This window comes from Scomber scombrus, chromosome 7 (genome assembly GCF_963691925.1).
Source record: "Scomber scombrus chromosome 7, fScoSco1.1, whole genome shotgun sequence".
Classification (NCBI taxonomy): Eukaryota; Metazoa; Chordata; class Actinopteri; order Scombriformes; family Scombridae; genus Scomber; species Scomber scombrus.
Genome location: NC_084976.1, coordinates 17,106,901 through 17,132,428, shown reverse-complemented (window position 1 = coordinate 17,132,428; position 25,528 = coordinate 17,106,901). Strand labels below are relative to the sequence as shown.

Genomic DNA, 25,528 nt, shown 5'->3' with positions numbered 1-25,528 from the left:
TTGGAGTTTCACCATCATCATCAACAATGATCATTTGATTTAACAACAGCTCAGATTACAAAGGTCAAGTCAAAATGATTTATTAAATTTGTTCATTCAGTTTGTCTGCCTGTTGATTATGAATAATATTTGTTAAAAACATGAACAAATGAGGTGTTTTTTCAAGCTGTTTTCAACCTCTGAAGTGCCTTTTTTCTTAAATTTTTTCTGGGGAAACTTTTTTTCTAGTTGTTTCAATTTGTTTGGAGGCTGAGCACCTAACTGAGTTCAGTGCTAGAGAAGTGCACCTGTTCCCTCTTATACATTAATTACCATTTTTAGATTTTTATGTGTGTTCAGCTTCCAATAATACAGTTAACAGTTTCTGTACTCTGTACAATAAGTGACAAAAATGGTCAAATGGCTTCTTTTAAACTGGGGAAGAAATATCATAATATGTCTAAATACTGGGAGCCTAACAAGTTGTGACTGCCCCCAGTGGTGAAAACACTGCGTAAATTGGGTGTTGCGCTCCACTCTGCTGTAATATTGTATATAATAAAGTCAGTTTGGTTATGTGGGATGTTTTTGTTATCCATCCTGCGTCTTAATCTCACAGAACTGTACGAGCCTGTTAATAAGTTCCGTAAGCAAATGTCACTCAGTCGGCTTTTACAAACTAGTCATGGAATAACATCTGTGCTTACGTGGAAATGAGGCATCTAACCAAAACTAAATGACCAAAACATTCTGTGGAGGTGTTTAATTTCCAGTCAACCGACTAAATGTCTTCTGTAAAGCAAATACAGGACTTGTTCTGGACACTTACAGTACATGGTGATGATCAATCAACTAATTTCTTCTGTAGCAATCTATGATACAAAACAATAAATTAGGTCACATATTCAACAACAAATAGTCCCTTTTTACGAATATAAACCTTGCTTCATTTTGACTTTAATATTTCTGGGAAGTGTTCATTTATAACAAATAAATGTGTTCTTTGTCGGAAAATATCAACAATTTCACATCAGGCTTTGATTCCAGGAAATTGTTCCCCCACAATACTATTTAAAGATAACAATAGATGAGGCTTAATGATACAATGAGATGTTGCCAGAAATCAGGTGAGGATATTTTGGATCACAGTTACCTAGAAAAAATTCTAGGTCATCGTCTCTGGTAGAATAACCGGCTATAAAACAGATTGCAATGTTCTTAAAACACCAAACTGTTACTATAATAGTTTCTACTCTTTACTGGTGCCTGCCAGTACTGCATATTTTAGGGACGTTGCCATAGTAAACATGCCATGTTGTCTTGTATTTATTGGCCAGCTGGCAAGAAGTTACATCGTGTTGGAAAACTAGATTTTGTGAGTGAAATTATGTGACAAAAGAATTATTTAACTATGTGTCTCATTGAAAGGTTTTACAGGCCTTACTCTTTAGAAGTTTTAAACCTTTATTAAAAGAGCGGTAACTTTTTACTTTAAGTCCCCCTATTTAGTTTGTAAACAGGTAATAAATGACACACAATGTGGGGGAAAGCTGTAGATTGTCCACATGTCAAACTGCCTTTGAGCGAGACACTGAACCACAAATGGCTGCTGAAGAGTGTGTATGTGGAGGACAAATGTAAATCACTTTGGACAAGTGTCTCACAGATGCAGATGCAAATGCAGCGCAGAAATAAAATTAGGCCATGATTCCAGATTTAGTTATACAGCATCTGGTATGAACATCAATAAAATCCACGACTAAATGTCATCGTTTATTTTTAGGTTTTTGTTTAATTTGCATATAAACTTTTTTCATTGCAATAACAGGGCACAGCTGTTACACAAAGTGTCCATCAGTGGAAATATTTTACCTCACCTGGTAGCATGTGTCAAAACCTGTGCCCCACTTTCACACTACAGAGGATGAAGTGTGTTCAAATTTGAAAAGTGACAAAATTGATTATACTCACTGTCAACACGCATACTTTAAAAACATGATTTTTGACTGTGCTGTTAAGATAAGATATACTGTATTGTCCCCTTAAAGAAATAAAAAGAATCTCCAGACATACATACTTATTAACATCCTTACAACCAATCAATCACATACACACATACACACATACACACACACACACACACACACACACACACACACACACACACACACACACACACACACACACACACACACACACACACACACACACACACACACACACACACACACTAAGACATGCACAATAAAAACAATACAAATTGATTGGTTTTATATAAAACCAGTAAAATAATATTAAAACCAAGAACTGAAACATTTCACAAGCTAACGTAGACCCCACTATAATGTGCTCTGTGACCATGTAATGTACCACCAATACAATATTTATCGACTTCTAATTTAAATCTTAATGGAAGAAGGAACTGGTGAGTTGTTTTTTTGATAATGGTCCAGTCTACATTTTGGAGCTCTTAACTATTGGCCAGAGGTATAATAACTGATAACTGGCTGATAACTGTTGCAAAAATAATTGAGAATGGCGCCGAAACAATTCAAGGAAAACAGAAAATGACAATTATATAAAATGTAGACACATTTTATCTCTTGTGAAGTTGTCAAATGACACAAGTTGTGTTTCATCTCCTGTTTGTAAGAGTGTTGTTTTCAAGTATACCAATTGAAAAAAGTCAATATAGTACATAATGTGTACAGTAGATACAGTATATAGTATGCAACAGTTCAGTCTCATGTATTAGACAGTCTGGTGCTATAGTACCATCTAGTGGTGATTAACAGACACACTGTCACGCTGTTTGTCAGTATCTTAACTATGTGACATGAAAATAACATCTGTGTCACTATCACATATAACTTTTGAACCCTTCATATGTACTTTTCAATGACTCACCAGCCAAGGTTGCGCTGACTCTCATATTTGCAACCTGAGACACACTGACCTTCCGGGTGGTTGTAGGTTAGTGGGACGGTCCTGCTGCATTCCAGGCATGTTTCAGTCAATGTCAAACGAAACACACAAAGAGTACCAGGCGGTGTGTATAGTTTTATTTAACCATTCCATATACAAAACTTAACCCACATAAGTTACAATTTATACATACAACTGTAGATTAAGACGAGTAACATAATGCTCAAGCTGAATAAATAACTCTACTCAAACAGCTTCTTTCAAATTTACATTCTGCTCATGTGTGTGTGTTTAAATACAGCACAGGCACAGCCACAACCCTGTGAGTAGAGTTTTACTGGAAGAGTCACAGGAGAGTGGTCTGCTTCTGCTTTCACCATCACAGAAAGTAAAAACTGTAAACCACACAGCAAATGACCTGCCACAAAGAACAGAAGATGAAAAGTTTTAACAGGCGTCCCTTTGAACCCACAAGCCCTGGAAAAGAAATCTCAAACTCTAATGTCATGACGGCGATATGAGCTCAGTTAGTGTGTTTGTTTAGAGATTCACTTGCAAAGTAGTCTTTATACAGAAAATGGAACAATTCACTTTATATTTATTACTTTACACAACAGAAAAGCCAAGTACGTATCATTCCACCTGTAGTGGTGCATTGTAAAATATTAGTTAAAAACACAGTAACGTCTGTAAATATTTGGAGTATTGTTTTTGCTCCATCCTCTAACACACTGGATTTGTTGTGAAAAACAATTACTGTGACCCTTTTAAAATGTTATAAGCAGTTGAACCACATTCCTTCTGTCTCAGTTAAAAGATTTTAGAGGCCCAAAGAGACAAAAGTATCCAGTATTTAATTAAAATCAGAAAAATAAATAGAATTTTGTGTAACAGGTGTATACGTCTTCTTTCTTTATCCTTGCAATCATCTTGTGTATCCTCAGATTTATCTTGGGGCACCTTGTGGGTCGGGGGGCATTCGCCCTCTTTGGAATTTCTATCATTTCCACAAAGAGTCTTTCCGCAGACGATGAGGTTAAATGTTTTGGCACAAAAATCCGTTTGTAACAGCATCTTGTCAGCCATATAGTGAGGTGAGTATGAAACAGTCGCACAGGTATATTGGCAGCATAAATAATATGTTATGAAAGACTTTGATCCAGCCTTTAACGGAGATGTTTAACTTCATAAGAAACTGCATCTTCTCTTGCACTGCATACAAATGATACAAAGTCTTCACATAAATAGTGTTAAAACAAATTCATCCTGACTGCTGGACAGATGAGATTTTCTTAATATGGATTGTTTGTCCGCAGAGTGTGCTTGTTGGTAGACCTACAGTACACAGTTACAGACGTGTGTGCATGTGTGTACTCCTCAGTGTGATATGGTGGATGGCTTTCACACAGCTCAGGACTGCTGGTCCTTACTCTGTGCTCCGATCACATGAGGGTTGAACTGAGCAATGATGATGGTGATGTCATCGCGGTACATGCGGGCAAGCTCCTCAGGCAGCGACAGCATTTTAGAAAGCCTCTCATGGTCCACTGTGCCAAACTCATTGTTTCCCACTGCGTGGCGCATCAGGTGGGTCGCCGAGTTCTGATCCTCAAAGGCCGAAGACACGCGAGCCTTCCTCTCGTGCAGCAGCCCCTGCATCTGTCCCAGGGTAACCTTGTAGCCTCCAACTTTGAGCGGCTGATGCAGGTGCACCCCTGTTAAATATTCCCCAACAACACGAACCACTTCCTGTCTGTGGAGGGTCTCCCAGAGGCCATCAGAACCAATCACCTGCAGGGACAAACACAGGAAAAAATGGAGATGGAAGAGACTGTTACACCAGATAGCAGACGAGTTGGTTACAATCTGCAATCAAACTGCTAGAAGTCAATCTTAAGTAAATCTTACACAGTGGTCCTTTAAGTTATCATGACTAGATTTAGATAAGAGTAAAAGACCAATTACGCAACACTAAACATTTATTTTGTGGAAACACTGCTACTGGAAATTAATTGTTTCTTCACAAACGCAAATTTTGTTTACAAAGAGTTATTTTTTCAAACCAGCCAGACAAATTAAAAAGTCTGCCAAACAATTTGCAATCATGAGCCCTGTAGCTAGATAATTTCTTTGAAAAAAGTCCTCTCTGCTTTTTGTTTTTTTCTTTTTAAAGACAAAGCCCACTCTGTCTTTTTGAACAACGGAAAGATCCAGAGAGGAATTTAAATATGCAATTTTACCAAATCACAAATGATCAAATCTGTTGATGAGGCAATTCAGTACCCTTATTTACTGTATCCCATCTAAATATTATTTTTTTATTTAACACTTATTTAAGTATGGGAACCTTACAAAGATTAAAAATATTTTTCTAGAGAATCATGGCCAAGATAGTCAGCAAAAATGATGAAAACTGAAAATCAAAATAGCTGTCTCAAGAATGCAAAATACTGCATTATGGAGAGCCAGGTCAATTATATAATGTATAAGAATTTTGTAAAAGAAAAAAAACAAACAAAAAACACTGAGGAGAGCTCTCGTCTCACCATGAAGCGATCCTGTGGCCGCAGTTTGTGGTATGTGATCTCAGGCTCAGCTGTCAGGTAGGGGGGAGTGTGGTAATTTGGAGGAATAAACTTTGTGTGCTCATTTTCATGGAGCTGATCAGGCCCAGACTCCAGCACACGCTTTTGCAGCTCAATACTCCACTTAAACTTCACATCCCCGAATGCACGGAAAGGCATGAGGAGGCCGAGCAACCGGTCCTGTCGGGGAGAAAGATGGAAACAAATGGAAGCAGCAGATAAATAGGTTTTAATAAATGACCTAACAACAATGAATGAAGCAGATTGGTCAGTGTGCTACCTGTCGTATAACTGTCTTCCTCTCTGATGGAGGGTGTTCACCCCGTATCCGAGCCATCTCATCCTCGTTCTGAGCGCTGTGGTCATTAGAGAGTGTGTGAGCACTGAACGAACCGTCCTCCTCCTGCACCCCCAAAACAGCCCGAGCGTCACCTGCATTGGCTATAAACCTTTAGAAACATAGAGGACAGGCAGAAGCATTTTACAATAGGGCACATCTGTTTGGTCAAGAGGAAATTTTTAATTCAAATAAAGAAACCACTAAGATAACGTGTGTGCGTCTATAATCCGTACAGGTCTTGTCCATCGATGTGAGCCACACATGCTGTCGCTCCAGAAAAGGCCACTCTGAGAACCCAGTAGTGCAAGAAGGCATTTGGGTCTCCAACCTGCATAGCAAAATAACAGTGTGAGCCTTCAGACAAGTTATGGTTTAAGTTACAGGAGTGAAGCAATGATACCTGAGCTCCTCTTTGAACTATTAAAGTTTAAATTTGGATGCTCACATTTTTTTCACAGCTGCCATGTGATATTCAATATGTATCTTAATGTTTGAAATGGAACTCAAGTCCTGCAGTTGGACCAAATGCAATGACATGCAATTTCATTCGGACTTGGAAGTGAATACTGATGACTTGGACCGACGTATGAGATAGCGCTCTCCAACACCAACATCAAAACACCAAATTAGGGAATATCTTTTGGAAGAATGGCTTTCATCCAGTAGAGTTCACACCAAGGTGAATTGAAGCTGTTCTGGCTTCACGTGGTGGCCCTACACCTTACTAAGACACTTCATGTTTAAAATATAAGCTTGAAGTAGACATGTGACATGCGCTTTGCCATGAAAATGGATCTTATGCAACATGCCACTGTACACCACGTTGGGGTGAGAACACTGAGTCAAGCAGCAGATCATAAACTGTGAGCTTCATTTACATAGATTTTACATAAAATATTGTTACAAGTAGTTTAAAATGTAAAACAAGTAACTATACAACTGCTTTGAGGTTTCAACTGCAGTTATCTAACATTGACTATATATCTAGACTTGAACTGATGTTACAGGTTCTGTTCAGCAAAGTTAAGCATGAAATCAGAAAGGGTCTTGTGGAACCAACAGCTCTATTTCACATTAAGAGAAGACAGTTCATACCTGAGCCTCCAATGAAATGTCATTGTCCAGCCTTTTGAAGGCATTCAGCAACGCCTCCCGGGTGTCTGGAACTTCACCTGGGCTGAAAACACAGAGAGAGAGAGAAAGAAAGAAAGAAAGAAAGAAAGAAAGAAAGAAAGAAAGAAAGAAAGAAAGAAAGAAAGAAAGAAAGAAAGAAAGAAAGAAAGAAAGAAAGAAAGAAAGAAAGAGTGAGAGTGAGAAAGAGATGTATGAAAAGAGAGGAAGTCAGAGGTCAAGAACAAAGACCAACAAACTGCACTACTGGCAAAACAACAGGTGGGTCTGTGTTGGTGTGGGTGTGTTGCTACGAGCTACAGGTGACAATAAAGAAAGAAACTGGGAAGTCCAGTTTGAAATGTTAGCAAAAGCACTGAACAGCAATTTATTACACTTCAAGATTTTTCTCCTTGGTCTTGAGGCCGTGTTTAGGTCCTCACCTGGTCAGATCTATTAACTCCTGCCAGTAGGTTCGAAGGCTGTTGAAGTAGAGAGTCTGAGCCTCCCTGCTGAAGTAGTCGTTGGGGTGTTTGTGCCACTGCAGGATTGGACTGAGGGCCCTGCCAGCTTCCACTGCAGCCTCCAGCTCACACAGGGTGTCGTGGGGCAGCAATGACACTGCTATGTAGTAAAAAAGCCTCTCACTCAGTGCCTGGCAGAGAGAAGAAGATCCTGAAACTTCAACAATTCCCAGGAGAAAACTCCAGCCTCCATGCTTATTTGTTAACATTGTTGGACAGATGAGTGCAGGTTTCAGGTACAAATTACACCATAAATCATTTTCTTCCACTTGACAATTTCCTTGTCAGAGCACTACTTGATCAAATACTGTATAATGCAAATGTAATGTATAATATAAGGGGTTTTACAAGGACATAGAAATACATTGAAAATAAGACAATAAGACATTAAGGTGTACTGTATGTACTGCAATTTCTTGTTATTCAACAGCTGTCCCACACTGATACCAATATATCGGTCTAGTTTGGAAACTCATTTCGACATTTTCAACCTGACAAAACAAACTCATTTAGCGATGAAAGGGGTATCTTTCTTTTATGTATACTGTATCAACACTCAATGAAAACTGCTAGAACAGAGTTGTTTATTTTTTAAACGATGAACTAATCCTCTAAAGAGAAGAAGATTAAACAGCATATTATCATGACAGGTTGCCTATGATATGATCATATGATAACAGTCAGCTCTACCTGTGCACAGGCACAGCCAGCGTGACCATCAAACACACCCAGCAGCATTCCTCTTGTCTGCAGGCATGTGGCAGCACTGCGGCGGTCTTCTATAGGAGCGTTGGCTGGCAGCTGATTACTCTCAAAACCCATCACCGATGACAAATTCTTGCCATCAAACTCTGGCACCTAGAACAACGACATAAATGTAGTAAGATGCTTAATGTAGAGACTGACTGGAAGTTGACAGGCAAAAGTGTTTTCTGTATGTGTGAAAATCCCTGCAAACCTTGAAGCTGTACTCGTTGGCTTTCAGAATGGAGTTGACCTGCGGCGGAGTGAGGAAGTAGCTGTGGAGCACTGAGGTTGTCTGGTAACATCTTGAGTGCTGGTGACTCTGCCACAAATGGGACGGCCGCTTTGAGGCAGGTCGGTGAGTGATGGGCCCTAATTGGGACTGGTGTTGTTGGCATGGTGACAGACTGGAGGCAAGGACCTTGGCACGAGGCAAACCCCTGAGGAGCTGTGATGTTACATGCATGGCTGATGGAGCACTGCAGACACACAAACACAGCACTGACATTTATACACCCACAGTTGACAGTCCAGACGTACAGAGTTCAAAGGCACAGCAGTCAAAAAGCTACAGCTATATGTCCTTTAAACTAGACTGCTCACTTTATGCACCATTAAGCAAACAATGTGCAAAATTAAATCCTGAAGTTGGGACAGGTAGACAGTTGCAGGATCCTAAATTCTGATTAACTGAACAAGAGTAACTTAAAAAAAAAACATATTTATATGCCATATAATCTTTGAGTAGTTGCCTTTTTTTTCAGTTCATCCCAGATGGAAACCATTCATATTTTTTACTATGAGCAGCTCCGATTCAAACAGATAAATGGTTCAAGCAAGTTGCTGATTAACTGCTAGATTATGACTCTGCAGAAACCTAAATTGTTTTGGAAACTTCCCCATCACATTTCTATGCTCTCTGGATGGTTATCAAGCTGAACATAAGACAAAAAATAATGTCATTACCATGTGGTGATGTTCAATGGATATGAGGCCATTTAACGGGAAATTTAACGGCACAACAAAAAGATCCATGCTATTAAATCGATGTAAATATTAGTGGCTGCAATTAAAACAATATTTATTGGCATTAAAATATTATTTCTTTGCAGGCAGAAATTGTTAACAGTCCTTTAAAAGTTCAGTCTTCGAGTTAACTTTCAGGCATTAGATGTCAAGGATGAAGGATGGAAAAGGAGTGAAGGTGTTTGAGAAGGACATCTTCATGTTAAATTTCAGTGTTTTATCATCATTACATTACAGCTGCCTTTTTGAGTCATTTAAAAAGTATGATTAACACAGGAAGTAACATTCCTCTGAATAGTCAGTTTTATCTTGCACGCAACGTCTTGCTCAATGTGCATCAGCACAGGAATGTCAAACCTAGACATTTTTGCAATTGTTTAGGTGTCATAACATCAGATAGTGAAATTTCAGAGCCTTATTGCAAAAATGAAACAACAGTGACTGACAGCATTTATCTTTTTGGTACTAGAGCTTTGAGACAGTTAACTTTTGTGAACTAAGGTGTCATTAAATTATGAATTGGAGACAGCACCACTAGCAAAGCATGTAGTGGCTTCAGTTGCAGCTCAGAATAGGTCAGCTAGGCCAAAAATAGCTCTGGCAGGAGTTTCAGCACTGACATTTGAATCTTGAGAAATGTTATTTCAGGTCATAGCCCACTGAACTAGATGCAGACCGCTTTCTACATTTGATATGCCCCCGATTACATAATTTAAGTACATCTGCAGCTCCACAGATCTCTACAGAGAGGCAGCAGCAGCAGCACCAGGTGATATCAGCTCAGGTGAAAATCTGCTCTGCTTACACGTTTAAGTGAAACTGTCCCAAAGCAGCTAAAAACCCTCCCATTATCCCTCTAACAGAGAGGCAGGCAGACCACAGAGGGCCCGACCCAGCTATGTGAGAAAGTTGCCATGTTTATTGTCATCACTAGCCTTTTCCAGCTAGCAACAAGCCAAGTCTATCTAACATCACAGCAGCTAGATGGAAGTGCAACACAGAAAGACCCCGTTTCAGAGGTGTATGACAAACAAACGATGAACACGACATTTACTGATAAGGCGAGCTCTCTAACAACTACGACGTACGCCAGTGAACCACTTTCATGCTAGCTGTAGCTAGTGCTGTCTGAGGTTCACATCCACTACCAACTATCGCTCACATAAAACACGACTTCACCAGCTGAAAAACCCCTCTCTAGCTGACTGTGTATTAACCAAAAACACGTGCACGAAGAGCAAAATGCACACTGACCTCAACAGACGGATGTGAAGAAGTTGCTGAAGTTCATGTCTTCACACCGGCCCCTGTATCCTCCTGGACTGGACGCTGATTAGTGGAGCGCCTGACAGCCGCGGTGACGTCACGGCCCTGCTTGTTATAAATGCAGTGAGGCGAGCCTCTCCCACAATGAACCAAGGTGTTATATCACTTATCCCCAAACTTGATAAAGAGCCACTATCAGGGTTGGGAAGGTTACTGTGGAAATGTCAAAGGTTACAGATTACTAGTTACCCTGTTTAAAATGTATTGTAATAACCATCTCAGTTACTTAATTAAAGTAGTGTAGCTTAATATCTTTGATTCATTTTCTAATTTTCTAACAAATGTTTTCAGCTGATGGGGTAAGCATACCCATTAATGCCCACCACAATCAAGTTCAGCTGTTTTTCATGGATATGGAAATGATGTATAAGGGAGATCATTTCTTATAAAGTGAGATTTATCTCTCATTTGAAAATGTATTCATCAGTTTGTGTAGATTTTGGATTATAAAATAAAGATATTTTAAAAGTCAAAAGTCTGGCATGTGCTTAATTGGTACTGTGACACCATTTAAGCCCATGAGTGTTTCAAATAAGGTCCACTTCATGATTTATGTACAAAATATTGATTTCAAAGAATTAAAAACAGCAGTATATGTTTTCAGTAACATATTAAATATTTTAAAAATGAGGAAAAAACCCTTCTGAGCTAAATCTTAAAGGTCTGACTTCAGATGTAACTCTGTTTGTAATCATCACCATTTTCATGAGTAATTGTAATTTAATTACACTTTTTTCTCAGTAACTGTAACAGATTTAATTAAAGATTGATTGATTACTTATATTTATTTTGTAATTAAATTACATAACGCTGTTATATGTAACTAGTTTCTCACCAACACTGTTGACAATTACCATGGATGCATTAGGAATTTTCAAAAGGATAATAAACTACCATCTAAAGCTACTATATATCCTGTTCAAGAATAGCAATTAAATTGCTATTTAAAAAAAACAAAACAAATAAATGACATGAGAATGTCTGTTTCAGGCTAATCCAGTTAATTAAATAAGTGAGATGAAAAAAACATTATCCAAAGTGGCCTAGTATATCAAGAGGTGTTATTGTACATTGACAAATTCATATGGTCTCACAGTATATGTTGTCACACACACTAAATGTAATAACTGAGGTTCTTCTTAATGCCATCATATGGATTCCATAATTACCATAATACATTTGGAGAATAAAATGTGTTTTATTAAAATCACCTCAGAACAAAATTGAGAAAAAAACTGTCTTCGTAACAAAACATTTTAATCAATAGAAACATTCAAATTCGTTACAAAAATATTTACATCATAAAACAGCAGTGAAAAAAGTTTTTTCTGTAGAGAAAAGTACAAAAAAGCTGCACAAGCTGAACAGTAAACATCTTCAAGGAAAATGCAACTAAACAACACTTACACTATGAATTACTCAGCAGGGAATTTATATCAGAAATCTCTCATCCACCAAAGTCTTTTTGACAAGGTTCTTTCTCCCGAGAGTGATGCGGATCATGCGAAATATCTGGAAGGAATAAAATGTTTTTAATACACTGAGTGTCCTTTTATAACAAAGCAATAGCATCAAACTGTACTCACACCTATGTAAAAAATACTGACCATTTGCTGTATGTATGTAAGGACGGCTGCAAGTACGAAGCTCTGAGATCCGAGGTCGACGACACAGAAAAACAAAGTGTCAAAGATCAGCAGTGTGGCCTCATTTCCATAAAACAACACATCACTGAAAGAGTGGGCCTCATCTGCAGTGAGAAAGGCAAACAGACATTATTTCCACATACATACATATGTACATACATACATATACAAGCAGAAATGTACAGCATATCTGGGCCAGAGATCATTACCATTATAAAAGATGCTCTTGTCACTGGGTTCAAGGAACTCCATCCCTATGACCCTCTCAAACATCAGCTTGTCCTTCACTATATAGTCCATGTCAGGGTGGGCCTAGTGTTCATAACACAACATGAGAGAAAAAAACAGCTTGAAAGCACTAAATATATCAGGTCAATGAAAAACAACATGTATTCTGTAATTTAACAAACTTATATACAGTCAGATCAAATCAAACACTGCTGAGTTGATACATGCAGTATTTGTGTGCGTTTACATATGTGCATTTGTACTAACATGGTCTATAATAGATCCCAGGAAGTGGTTCATGATGTGGTAGGCTCTGAAGCTTGGATCACCCGGGTTGGCTGAGGAAGCGTCTGCCAGCCGTGATGGTGCGTTCCTCTGGAGCACATAAGACAACCACTCAAGTTAAAAAAGGGAAATAACTTTTCTCCTTGTTTGAAAGATCAAAGCTCAGTTACAACAAACATAACAGAGACAAGCACAAACCCTGCTGATTGGCTCCCGTATCCGATCGTACTGCAACCGCAGACGGTTGGTAAGGGAGACCTGAAATGTCTGGATGTCTGTGTTGGGAAGTAGACCTCTTTGGCTGCAAAGTGACGCCTGGAGACAGAAAGGAAGAAAGAGGATGAGTATAATGTTGAGTTGATAATGTAATAAATCTGCTAAAACATCTAAAACAAGATGCAGTCTATCGGTATACATACAGATTCTCTCTTCAGATTGTTATTCATTTCCTCCATGTTTGTATCAGCGTGGCCATGCACTGATCGTCCATGGATGTAGTAGCCAAAACACCGGTGAGATAACAGCAGCACAGAAATCTACATAGAAACACAGACAAAATACATGTGTAAAACACTACAATACATAAAAGATAAATTGTTTACAGTGCAGTTCATGTATTTCTACTTACATTACTGATAGAGCAGAGATCCACAAATTGGCGGATTTTGTCCTCCACAAAGTGCTCATGAAAAACAGTGAAGAAAATGACCTGTAAGGATAAATGATTATCTTTTAAAGGAGCTCTCCACACTTGTTCTGTATATTTCCCTCATTTGTTAAGACAAATACAAAGAGGTGGGACACAAAAGCAAAAGGTGGCAGTTTTACCTGCAGAAGTCCAATGCAGAGCCAGAGTGTGGCTGCCAGACCATAGCGCAGCGTCAGGCTGTATGAAGGGGTGTACGCCTGTGGCAAGCGCTGTAAAGTTGACCAGGGGTCCCTCACAGCTAGGCTGGAGAAACCCAACACCTGAACAATACAGGGTGACAAATCAGCAGTGACAAATCAGGAATGAGAAAAATTGTCGCAACAAAAGCTGCAAAAAAGAACACAGTGTATGATGTACTTCAAGGAAGAAGAGCACAGCCATGATCTGAAAGGTCGGACTGATCTTGCGGATGGACTGGATCTCGTTCCACTCATTGGCCACAAAGCAGGTCCTCCAGATGCTGACTGGAGAGGGGTCACGTTTCACCTCACTGGTTGCTGATAAAAGCAGTGAATACGGTGAATAGCTGGACCAGATTTACTAAATCACTATGGTCAGACATTTGTGAGAACAAAGTAAACATGTCTGTACCTTGCATAGTTTTGCTGGCTTTGCTTCGTGGCCGCTCCCAATCAATAAAGAACACATCAACGGACAACTGCAGGAACAGCTTGTGTAGAAACTGGACTGCCTGGATACAAACACAGAACGATTAGTTTCCCATAGTATTCCTTATAGAAGCACCCCACCTAGCTTTCAAAACAAAAAATGCTCATTTTCACATTTGTCCAGTAGGTGTGTCTCACCTTGAGAGCGAAGGCACAGCCGATGTACGTCACAAACTGCTCCTCCTGAGCAGGCAGCGGTAACAACACTGATACATACTGTTGGGCCTTAACACAAACATACATAAACAAGTCACACAAAACAGCCAATGATAGTAACATGTATATCTATGCATTCAAAAACTTGCTCAGTCAAAGAAGGTATAGGAGGAAAAAAACTTGCCTTTAATGTCTAAGGAGAGCAGAGAGAAAAATAAAGAGTTAAAAGTTCATGCAATTAAGAAAGAAACAGTGTTGAAAATAAATTAAGAAAAAAAGGGGCTGAAGGGAAAAAAATGCTACAGAAAAGAGACACTGGTAGAAACATTCAAAACGAATCAAGTAGTCATGTGTTTGAGTGGAATGAGGCTAACCTTGTAAAAGATGAGCCAGTAGAGTCCAGTTCCCACAGTGACAGCGAAGAAAACATTGGCCAAATCTCCAGCGTAGAACAACAAAAACTTCAGCATTGTCTGGAGCAGGAGAAGGAAGAGAGGTGAAGACAAAAGGAGAGAGAGAGACTAACATTACTTCCATGTTTAGACAAACATATTGATCTAAGTGGTTTAAATTATGACCTGTTAAAGATGCGTTACCTCCACGTCAATGAGCGGGGAGGCGATCCTCCTCTTCCAGCTGACTGTCTTCAGAAGCGAGTAGAGCACCGCCACACCGCCCATCACACCCAAAGCAGTCTTTACACACACAAACATAAACTGTATCACTATGTGCTGTGACACGAACACTCAAAAGCATCAGTCAACCACAAGAATCAACCTTCTCCTGTCATATTGGAACATTTAACAATCATCATTTTGTTCATACTTCTACTCACATCTGTCTTCATGCGAGCTTCATTCTGATCCATCTCGTACTCCACAGAAAATGTCGTCTGGAGGTAGATTAATGAGTTGAATGCTTTTTAATGTGTTCATGAGATAAATAAAGACACAGCAACTCATTTAGCAACATTTTTTCTCTTTATATGAGTCTATTAAGTAAAACAATCTTCACCAATCATTTTACTGCAGCTTAACAATTTTGAGATCAAAAATGTATTAAAAGGTGTGTCTGTGTGTGTGTGTGTGTGTGTGTGTGTGTGTGTGTGTGTGTTCACGTAACCAACTCACAGACACAGTTTGTGTATTGATATCTGTGATGAGGACGTCTCTGTAGGCCACAGTCATTAAAGGGGGGAATACCTGGCCCTCCATGGTTCGTGGAACCAGCTGGAACCTGCCAAACACACATTTGTGCAAATAGTTACAAAAAGAGCTCTAATTTCTAGAATTTTTTCTCGTGATGGTGTGTGAATTACTTTATTTTGATGCTGCTGGCGACACGGATGACCTTAGGTTGAGAATTCACACGTTTCTCTCTTCCACTCAGGGTGTCAACAAGAAACATACGTCGAGACAGGTACCAGTTCTTCATGTTCTCTGTGTGGAGACGCAGGGAAGGATATTATACATTCTACACATAATCCATTTTGAATATCTTTATTGCACATGTTCAAATACAGTTATTACACAAATTAATCACGTTTAATTTCCACTATGTTTAATTATTCTGAATCTCAGCCTGTAAGCTTTAATTTAGCAAACTGTAGCTTGATAATATACAAAAGTGCTATCTATGTAACAGAAGGTTCATGGAATGTGTGAATAGAGATATCTTAGTCTTAGGGAGTGTGAGAACTGTTAACTGTTTAGAAAGGCCAAGGCGTAGAAAATGTATCAAAAGTGAAGCTGTGTGATTTGACCTTCAGCTTCGAGTTCTCAGCAGATAGACAAAGAGCCAAGTGTTGTAAGAGTGTCTAACACAAACACTGTGTGCACAGGTGATGTTCTGACCATAAATAAAGTGTGACAATACTGTAAGAGATGGAACACATACACTGTAACACAAACACTATAACATTCACACTGGAACACACTATAACACACACACTATAAAACACTATAACACACACACTATAACACACTATAACATTCACACTCCAACATTCACACTCTAAAAAGTAAAATCCCACCTTGGTTGATGAACCGTCCGTTGTATTGCTGGTTATAAACTAGTGTGGGCAGGGGAAGGAGTTTTCTTTTCTCTTTTCCACCAAGGTCCATAAACACATCATAGAACAACGGCTCAGGATAAGTGTTCACCAGCTCTGCTACTGAGAGATCACACTACACACATACACACACGGCTTGTATTACAATTGTACATTGCAAAAGAGTTTTCACATGCTCTGAAGGTAAATGAAGGAAGAGACACACTTACACTTTCTTGGTAAGCGGTTCCAAAGCTGAAAGCTGCCTTCTGTTTGGTGGTTGCTTCTGGACAAAGCTGAACGAGAGAAAATATATATTTTTTAGAGTAATTACTAGCCTTCTATACATTTACTTTTCATATGAATCACATATAAATATAATAAGGCTGCCAATATGTTAGCTACAATAACTATTACGATTTTTGTTAACAAGCTGTAAAATAATAATGACTGATACATTTGTGGCATTAATATGCAAATGTTTGGTGGGCAATTTAATTATCATTTATTTGACATCTTACCTGGAGATTACCTCCTCCTATGTCTTCCCATCTGAGGAACTCTCCTTTGACATTATAGACAGCAGCAATCAACTTAATGTCAGTGTTCTGTCAAACAAACAGAGGATGTCAATTAACAGAACAAAAATTTCTGTATCATTTCAATGAACAGAGTACTGTTTTTACAGTGTTATTCTTTTCCTTAGGAGTCCTTTAAATTATGATTTATTTCTCATGTGACTGAAGTTCATCACTGACCTTGTTTGTTCCTCTGAAACTGAACCCAATCGGAACTGGATCAGTCTGAAGTACTCGACTCGCCAGTCCTGGTTCGTCCCCGTAGTAAAGCCATGGCAGGTTAGCTCTCCTGGAGACAGAATTACCAAAGTGCTTACTGTCAACTCGAGCGGTATACTTAAATTTAACAGGAATGAAACTCATCCATAATTTACAAAGATAGCAGAATATATACATATGTGTCATGATAGTGTTGATTACCAGTAGGAAATTTCTTGAGTTGAGCTCAGAGCAGCCCTGGATCTGAAGATGATGTTAAAGAGGCCGCAAGCATCAGTGCTCACACCGCTGAAGGAGTGCATGTTCATCACACACATGTTCCCGAGAGCCTGGCACGCTGTCAGGTTGGAGAAGACCTGCAGACATCTGACTTGTTTACACGCAGCAGCTAAAGCACACAAACTGGCTCAGAATAATCCTAATCTGTCATTATGAGATACTATCCCACTGTTGTACACATATTTAAGTGACAAAGTACTTTTTGCTAACTGAAGAAACAGCTACAATTTAAAATCCTATCATCCCAAATACTTTGTTGTGTTATGATGAGCACTTCACTTGTGGCTGTGTGTAGCCGCGACCAGAACAAGAACTAGTTCAAAGACTGTAAAATAAAGAAAATTACTATGTTTCAAAGAAAAAAAAACTTGTATAATTACAAGGCAGGCTGCTGATGAGGAGTACAGGTTTTTGATGAACCAGGCAGACTGCATACTGAACTTCTGCAAAGGTTAAACAAGAGAAGATATGAATCAGAATGAACAAAGTAAATGAACAGAGACAGAGAGGATGAGGAGACTCACCAACTGAGCAAAGTTGACACTGGGATTCACATTGGTGGAGAGGCTTCCTGGAGCGAAACATAATCCTCCGGACTGAAAAATCACATTGACCCTTAATGATACAGGTAAACTCTGGGCTTTTTACTGAAAGGTGTGTGTATGATATGTGTGAGAGAGTATGAGGGGAGAGGATCGGCCAAACTCACCAGGACATTAGGAGTGTTACAATCACAGGAAGTGTTAATGAAGGAAGCCTGACATCTATCACACCTGAAAGACAATTTTGGAGACAGTTCCCTCACATAACTGCACAAATCAAACCTGGATTCAAGTCAGCCTTTCTCCAAATGTTGACAGCAGTATGCGAGAGGTGCTAAGTGAGCAGGCAGGCGTAGGTCATTTATCAGCATTTGTCAGATCGAACAGAAGGAAAAAATATGTCAAGGAAGGATTAACATCTGTCCTTGCAATGATGAGGGTAATGGGCTGATGAGGGGCACAGAGGATTGAAGGCAAGGAAGAAAAAACAGCAGTCAGTACTAAGGATTATGAGAAGTGCAATTAATATTTGGCTGCACGGTTTGTGTATCTGTAGTTAAATGTTTGAATGTTTAATATTTAACAGAACAGTACTGCAATTGGATTTGTGTTGTATATATTCAGACACAGATAGTGTAGACATAGTGCAACTGTATCAGCCAACTTCATAACTTTTATGAATTTACTGATCTGGATTACAAAACTTCTGAATGAAACTTCTTGTCCCACTGCCACTGAACACACGTCATATCCGTATAAAAAAGCAAAGAGTTGATCTGTGTTTCCGCTGTTTGTGGTTGATACCTGTCTCCACTGCTGTTTGGTACTGAGAAAGCGGGACCAGTTCCATTACAAGTCTCACACCTGGCCTCTTCCAAAACATTTCCACTGACATCTCTCTCCACTGGAAAAAACAGGCGACATTCGGTCATTTATACATAAAATATAATTAAATCTATGCAGTGACCACATTCAACATTAAGGATAGCATTAAGCAAATGTGCTGCATGTCTTATTCATATCATTCTTCTGTTATTCTTGTATTGAGGGACTCACCGAGGACACTGCCTCTTGGGCAGCGGCACTTCCCGTCATCACTGAGACCGGCTGGACAGCGAATACACCCAAATCCATCATTTGTTACTGTCTATAAAGAAAGTACAGAAAGATATGCAGTATCTGCGGTATGACGTCAGATAAACAGCAAATGAAGATATTTATGGCTAACTGTACTTACAGGCTTGTCAGCAGGACATTGCTGACAGATAATGGATGCCTTATCAGTGGTGAGAGCCTTGTACCCAGTTTTACAAATGCAGCTCAGTCCTGGAAAAGAAAGTAAACCAGCACACAGTTAACGGGCACAGTAGTTCATTAAATTAAAATCTCACCTGTATGTTTCTTAATTTTTTCCAGAAAGGGACCTACTTAAAATAGTCAAAAACTAGACTTTGTGCAGCAGACGTCTATCTGGCCACACTGCTGCACCAAAAGTAAGACAGAAGACTATCTGAGGATATCAATATGAGTTTGTTGCAAAAATCACACTCCCTGGGTGCGTACATGCTGGATGTGGATATCAGATATAAATACAAATGACCCATGAGTAATTCTGCTAACGGCATGAGTAAAAGGAAATGTGAGAGGGAAGATACCAGACAAGATTATGTGGAATAAAAGAGATCCTAGAAGAGTGATTCATTTGATTAGAGCACTGCTAAATAAGTAGATAAAATTGTTGAAATATAACAAGTATAAAGTGACAGGTTACTTTAATAAGGTTGAGATTATTATATGATCATCTTCCTCTTATTAAGCTATAAATGTGCTAATAAGCAGTTGATATAATTCACTTTAAGAGTAGACCACACCAAGTGATCCAAGGCTACAAAACATGTTATTAAAAGTAGAGTGAACCGGAAGTCCCCAGAATACTTTGCCTCCATGCAAAAGACTTGAAACTCTTTTCCTTCCTTTATCTCTGCTGTAATCCATTTGCACCAAAGACAAGCTGTCTATGGAAATGTAATCACTTTAATTGGCGACACTTTGACTCTGCTGTATGGCATTTGGATTATTGGTTGATTCTTTACAATAAGATGTAAAGAAGAAGAAAAAGCAGCGGGACTCGGGCTGATTTTAACCTTTGACACCCGTAGAAGAGAAGTCTTTCATCTGTATTTAACACATTTGGGAGTGCTGTGATTGCATCTGATCTTAATTTGATTTTACTCCTGCTGAAGCCTCACAGGTCAGTTTTAAGTTTTGAGTGGGTCAGAAAACATTTCTCACTCTCTCTGCAATATTTCCTGATAGTTATTATTCTACATGTTGTTTTCTGAATTACTGATTGGTGGCTTGATAAAAGAAAGCAGACTGATTGATCTAGTTATCAAATAGTAATAAATTTACTTTTTATATGACGGCAGTTAGTGACATTTGGGTCCGCTGGCTGATTTCATGTGATCTGACCTTTTCGGCTGCCTTTGAACTGATTTCTGGCTTCACTCCTTGAAGGTCATTTCCATGTATGTTACAGCCAAGGTTGCCATCAAAAAGCAGTTGAAAGGTATATAGAGTGGGGTAACGTTGACATTTTCTCTAGTGTCTATTGTCTAAGGATAAAACAAATATTTTCAAAAGGTAAAAAATACTCCCTCTGCAATTTATAGAGTGCACAAAAACCACTTGAGTACTGTCAGAATGGTATGTAAACCGTCTACTGCTATGAACCATGGAAGTATTATATTTTCCATTTAATACTTCCACTTCCACTGTTTTTTGGTGTCAGTATCAGCAGACTGTGCACATTATTTAACACATTAAGTTAAATGAAAAAAAACAACATTGAAAAATACAGTTATTATTATTTTTGTGAATTCAGGCCCTGGGGATAAATATTGCACGTGTCTAAATGAATGATTAAACAGCTTCTGGGACACTGAGAGCAGTCATGGTGATTTAAATATTTCCACAGCTGTATGTCAGTCTCAGTCTGGTATCAGATGGAGGATACAGCTGTGTAGTCAAATAGACTACATTACATTTCTATTCCTGTTTCATGGACTGCTTTCCAAACCACAACACCTGACAAAAACAGGTACACTCAAGTCCTGATGCTCTGATTTCGTTTTAAGGAAAGTGTTGTCTAGGTGTTTTCTTTTTAATAGAACTTTTGTCTTTTAATTATTGTTTTCTGATGTTTTATGTTTTGTTTTTTTGTTTTGTTTGTCTTGTAGCACTTTGAGTTTGCTTTAGTTTTTTTCAAATGTAAAGTGCTGTAATAATCCAAATTCATCATTATTATTATCATTATTGTTAGGGTTGATCAATATTTATTATCATTTATTACCTTTTAGGAAAATCACCTGTCATGATGTTAGTGATATGATCATAAATGCTAAAGAAATTCTTAATGATTAGTCCATTAATTGATTTAGATGATTAAAAGAATAACAACCTGCAACCAATTAGATAATAAAGTCGTAGTAGTAGTAAAGTAATTTTTTCTCGCAAAAATGCCAAATATTCAGATTTTCTGCTTTTCTTTGGTTTAAGTAATAATTAAATGAACATTTTTTAGTTCTGGAAAAAACAAGCAATTTGATGACTTGATTACTTAATTTATTTAACTAAATGATTGCAGGTATTGTGGGCCTCAGGGTGAGAAATTACCTTTTAAAAATGTACCAGCTACAGACAAAGAAACACTCAAATTCACCAGCCACTGAATAGTAAGTAATTATTCAGTGTCTGAAATCTACCAGCCCCTTTCATATTGTACTAACATTTGGCTGGAGGCTGCTACAAATTTCAAACCCTGGTGGGCCTACAAGCATGATTTGTTACAACACTAATAGTTTGAAAGCCGAAACTGGTCCAATATTCAACTTCCACAAATGTGATGTAGAAACATGAAGTCTGCAATGCAAATCTTGCGTCGAGCAGGAAAACTAACTTTTATAGATTGATATATTCTGGATTTTTAATGAGGGAGGAGGAGATTTTGGTGGATTAAGGATTTTGACGTGGACATTTTTACTTTTGGTGGGGGGAAAACGTACCAGCCACACATTACTGTTACAAGCTGAGTATGTATATGTAATAATAAAACTTGTCTGAAGGTTATCTTTAACCAAGTTAAATTATTTTGGCCATTTGCACCTAACGTTAGCTGACTTTTACCCTGCTCATTGTCGTTTTTGTGGCTGATCACCTCAAAGTTCAAACCGTATTTGTTTTAAAGTAAAACTAAAGAAACTTTCTGCTATCACAGTAGGGTCAGTAAGTCATATGTCGAGGTGAATATAAGGCTAAATGCTGGTGGTGACCGACCTGTTGTGCTTTGTCGCTGATTTTGATCGCACCTCACACACGACAGACTCGAGATATCGAAGAATTCTTCCACACCACAGTCTAAAGGAGCCTTGAACGGGACGATAAACTGCTGGCAAAGAAACAAATCTGTGTAAATTAAAAGAAACAGCGTCAGAAGTACTCTGTATCTTCCAGTAACACACGGTAGCGTCCCCGTCGCCATGGTAAACAACGGTCTTCCTCTTTACCCATAGTTCATCTTCTTCTACTTTTTCCTTTAACTTTGGTTGGCGGTTGGAAAACCAGCTTCAAGGTGCATTACCGCCACCTACTGGACTCAAGTGAAGAATAGCAGATTGACAGGCAAAAACAACAACAAAAAACAAATACTTGTATTCTTTTTCTTTTTTTACCTCTGTTTTCTTCTTTTTCAGACACCACCTGGTTGGGTATAATTAAAATGACCATAGTTGTGCGATTGCAAGGCCTAGATGTGAAGGCAGGTACTGAAGATATACGAAAATTCTTTGAATACCTTCACATACCTGATGGTGGAGTGTACATATTGGGGGGAAGTCTCAGAGAGGCATTTATTGCCTTCACCACTGAACAAGATGCCCAGCTTGCCATGCGGCACACTGGGAAAAACCTCAAAGGGTCTAAAGTGTCTCTACATATAAGCAGCATGACAGCGCTGGAGCACAAGTTGAAATTGTTGTTAAAGGGGAAGAAACCCTTGCCCGCCAGGCTTATTGTCAAGAGACCTCAGCCATCTCCAGAGCACAAGTTCAAGACTAATTTAACGGAGAAGAAACCCACCCCCACCAGGCTTATTGTTAAGAGCCCTCAGTCATCTCCAGAGGAGAATCTGCTACCTTTGAATGGGTGGCCTCTTGATGCCAATTCTGCAAGTCTACCTTCCTCTACTGCAGCTCCACCACCTTCTACTGCAGTGTCACATGGCCCCAGTACTGCAAATCTACAAACTTCAAATGTTCATTCACTTGATTCCAATGCAGCCTTACTTCTTGGGGTTTGTACTGTCCTCAAAAGTCTCCAGTCTTCCAATGAAGGTGAAAACAATGAAGCGGTGCCAAAGGTTGATCCTCTTCAGGCTTATGACACAGTTGTTGCTTCTAATGAGGTGAGGAAACCAGAGCAAACTCAGACATCAAGGCCATGCTATGTAAGGCTCTTTGGTCTGCCAGCCTCAGTTACAAAAGAGGACATCTGCCATATTTTCAGAGGGTTGAAAGTACAGGAAACCATAGTGAATGTGATGTTGGGACTCAGCCATGGCTGCCTTGTAAAGTTTGCAAACATGCAGGATGCACATGAAGCTCTTTTCTTCAATCAACAATCACTGGGCTCCAACTGTGTGGAGGTACGTGGAGCAACTGAGAGGATGTGGACCAGTGCACTACAAGAATGTGAAACAGCTTTTGATGTTGAGGACAGTGTGAAAGCCAAGCAAAACCCTCACAGTGAAAGTGCAAACCACAGACATAAATTCATTTCTACATTGCAAAACAAAAGAAGATCTGTCAATCGGTTTCCAGTTCCTGATTGTGACTCATCAACTCCCATGTCAGTGACTATGGAGTACATTGTCATGGTCAGTAATATACCCAAAAACATGACCAAGACGGACATAAAAGAGTTGTTTGGATGTCCAAACATTGAACACAAAAATGTACTACATCTGCTTGACCAGGAAGGCAACAGAACGGACACAGCATTTATCATGTTTAACCACACTGAGGATTATGACTATGCAATGCATCTCAACGGCTGCCATGTGGGCCCTGATGCCATTGAGGTCTTATCAATCACCAGGGAGAAGATGAGGTCCATGGTGGCCAAAACCAAACCCAGGAGTCTTAACCAGCATCTGAAGTTGGACAGAAAGAGGAAACTTATTGGAAAGAGGAAATCCAATTCAGCTGAGAAGCCAGGAGGGAAGAACCTGGACTGAGCAGCTCAGACATGCCTCTTTGTTAGAAACTTGCCTGCAGATGTACACAAAAGTCATATAAAAATCCTTTAAATCACAGAAATTTGCTGCAATGGCTCAGCAGATCCACAGTCAGGACTTCCTTGGGTCAAAAGTGCTTTTGACTCCCATAAATGAGAAGAAGATGGAGGACATCTTGGCAAGATCTGTTTGAAGAAGTGGGCTAGTCGTTGAACATTCATACTCTCATTAAGATGTCATTGTCACAGCTGATTCTGAGATCTTTACGTTCCCATCGTCTTCCAACTAATTCTACTTGACTATATCAACCTACTGAGTTATTGTTTCATTAAATGTTAAGCATGTTCAATAATGAATTGCCTCTGTGAACCTTGTACATGTTAAAATGTTTAAGTGCTGTTTCATGGCCTGTTTATTAACCCAACAGAATGTTATGGTGAAGTATCCCACAGATTTAAAGATTATCATTGCAGTGCAAGGACAGTGCTCTGAAACCGCAGGGAGTGCAGAAATCTAAGATGATGGAAAGTAATGAACCACAACTACACAACCTGGTGGAAATATTTACATGATTCATAGTAACAGGAAATGATTATTGTTTGTCTTAAACATGTCAGAGAATACACCAAAGCTATGGGAGCATTCCAAATTAGGTTTTTTTCTATGTGGCACTGGAACTAAGGAACTAGTTAAATGCAGTCGCTTTAGGAGCACATTTATTGCACACTTAAAAACACCCAGACATAATTTATGTTAATAGCACTGAACCCTGGGAAAGTAATAATGGTCATAAACTTGCAATCAGTTAAAACTGCTATAACAAGACAAGTTTTATGTAAAATGTAGCAACAAAAAACTATGCCTAAAAGCATATAAATGTACTCAATACTGACATTTTTGACTCCTGGATAGTCACTTGTGATGGACAGATAGGACAAAGAAGTGGGAAGATCAAGGTGTCACGTTATCCTATTTTCATTTGTAGTACCTGGGTGGTCCATCAGAGTACTGGATGTACCTGCAGAAAGACGACATGACAGAAAAACATTAAAAAAGATAAAACAAAGGCAGGAATTCCTTTGGTGTTTTGAGGGAAATTATACATACTATATGTATAATCAAGTCTGAATATCTTTATTGCACGTTTGAATAAAGTTACTAAACATACAATCAGGTTTAATTTTCACTGTGTTCATTCATTTTGCATCTTATTATATAACCCTGAACTGACAGAAGTTTAGCATGATTATATACTCAAGTAATATCAATGTAATCGATGGATTTATGGAATGTGAATGAAATATATCTTGGTCTGTA

General features: G+C 38.9%; 3 protein-coding genes across 3 annotated transcripts; 1 reads left to right on the top strand and 2 right to left on the bottom strand.

Annotated features, from left to right (window-relative positions):
- Window positions 1-3,026: 3,026 nt before the first annotated feature.
- pdp1 (pyruvate dehydrogenase phosphatase catalytic subunit 1) lies at window positions 3,027-10,558 on the bottom strand. Its single transcript, XM_062423025.1, has 9 exons — window positions 10,488-10,558; window positions 8,422-8,686; window positions 8,154-8,321; window positions 7,383-7,594; window positions 6,925-7,006; window positions 6,063-6,157; window positions 5,770-5,938; window positions 5,451-5,669; window positions 3,027-4,695 (listed from the first exon to the last, which is right to left on the bottom strand). The coding sequence occupies exons 2-9, from the start codon at window positions 8,671-8,673 to the stop codon at window positions 4,315-4,317; spliced, it is 1,578 nt and encodes a 525-aa protein (XP_062279009.1). The 5' UTR covers window positions 8,674-8,686; window positions 10,488-10,558; the 3' UTR covers window positions 3,027-4,314.
- A 1,287-nt stretch (window positions 10,559-11,845) lies between these two features.
- On the bottom strand, window positions 11,846-22,468 carry tmem67 (transmembrane protein 67). Its single transcript, XM_062422463.1, has 28 exons — window positions 22,255-22,468; window positions 19,157-19,245; window positions 18,976-19,066; window positions 18,724-18,823; window positions 18,087-18,150; window positions 17,902-17,973; window positions 17,758-17,820; window positions 17,300-17,454; window positions 17,060-17,168; window positions 16,823-16,909; window positions 16,532-16,597; window positions 16,284-16,437; window positions 15,570-15,690; window positions 15,382-15,487; window positions 15,087-15,143; window positions 14,848-14,946; window positions 14,626-14,724; window positions 14,234-14,320; window positions 14,019-14,118; window positions 13,785-13,924; window positions 13,547-13,687; window positions 13,347-13,427; window positions 13,138-13,254; window positions 12,917-13,033; window positions 12,701-12,808; window positions 12,415-12,517; window positions 12,167-12,309; window positions 11,846-12,071 (listed from the first exon to the last, which is right to left on the bottom strand). Exons 1-28 carry the CDS (start codon window positions 22,457-22,459, stop codon window positions 11,991-11,993), a joined length of 2,955 nt encoding a protein of 984 aa, XP_062278447.1. The 5' UTR covers window positions 22,460-22,468; the 3' UTR covers window positions 11,846-11,990.
- Window positions 22,469-22,696: 228 nt separating this feature from the next.
- LOC133983880 (uncharacterized) lies at window positions 22,697-24,211 on the top strand. The gene has a single exon (XM_062423096.1). The coding sequence runs from the start codon at window positions 22,697-22,699 to the stop codon at window positions 24,209-24,211; it is 1,515 nt and encodes a 504-aa protein (XP_062279080.1).
- The last annotated feature ends 1,317 nt before the right edge of the window (window positions 24,212-25,528 follow it).

What these genes read in the sequence shown, in the direction of transcription:
- pdp1 (XM_062423025.1), bottom strand. Translation starts at nt 8,673, where the DNA reads ATGCATGTAACATCACAGCTCCTCAGGGGTTTGCCTCGTGCCAAGGTC. An exon ending in CTGGCTGTGCCTGTGCACAG is followed by an intron (nt 7,595 to 8,153) that starts GTAGAGCTGACT and finishes TCTCTCTGCCAG; the next exon opens with GCACTGAGTGAGAGGCTTTT. An exon ending in GGAAGACAGTTATACGACAG is followed by an intron (nt 5,670 to 5,769) that starts GTAGCACACTGA and finishes TCTCCCCGACAG; the next exon opens with GACCGGTTGCTCGGCCTCCT.
- LOC133983880 (XM_062423096.1), top strand. Translation starts at nt 22,697, where the DNA reads ATGACCATAGTTGTGCGATTGCAAGGCCTAGATGTGAAGGCAGGTACT.
- tmem67 (XM_062422463.1), bottom strand. Translation starts at nt 22,459, where the DNA reads ATGGCGACGGGGACGCTACCGTGTGTTACTGGAAGATACAGAGTACTT. An exon ending in AATGTCCTGCTGACAAGCCT is followed by an intron (nt 19,067 to 19,156) that starts GTAAGTACAGTT and finishes CTTTCTTTATAG; the next exon opens with ACAGTAACAAATGATGGATT. An exon ending in GCCAGCAGCATCAAAATAAA is followed by an intron (nt 15,488 to 15,569) that starts GTAATTCACACA and finishes TGTGTTTGGCAG; the next exon opens with GTTCCAGCTGGTTCCACGAA.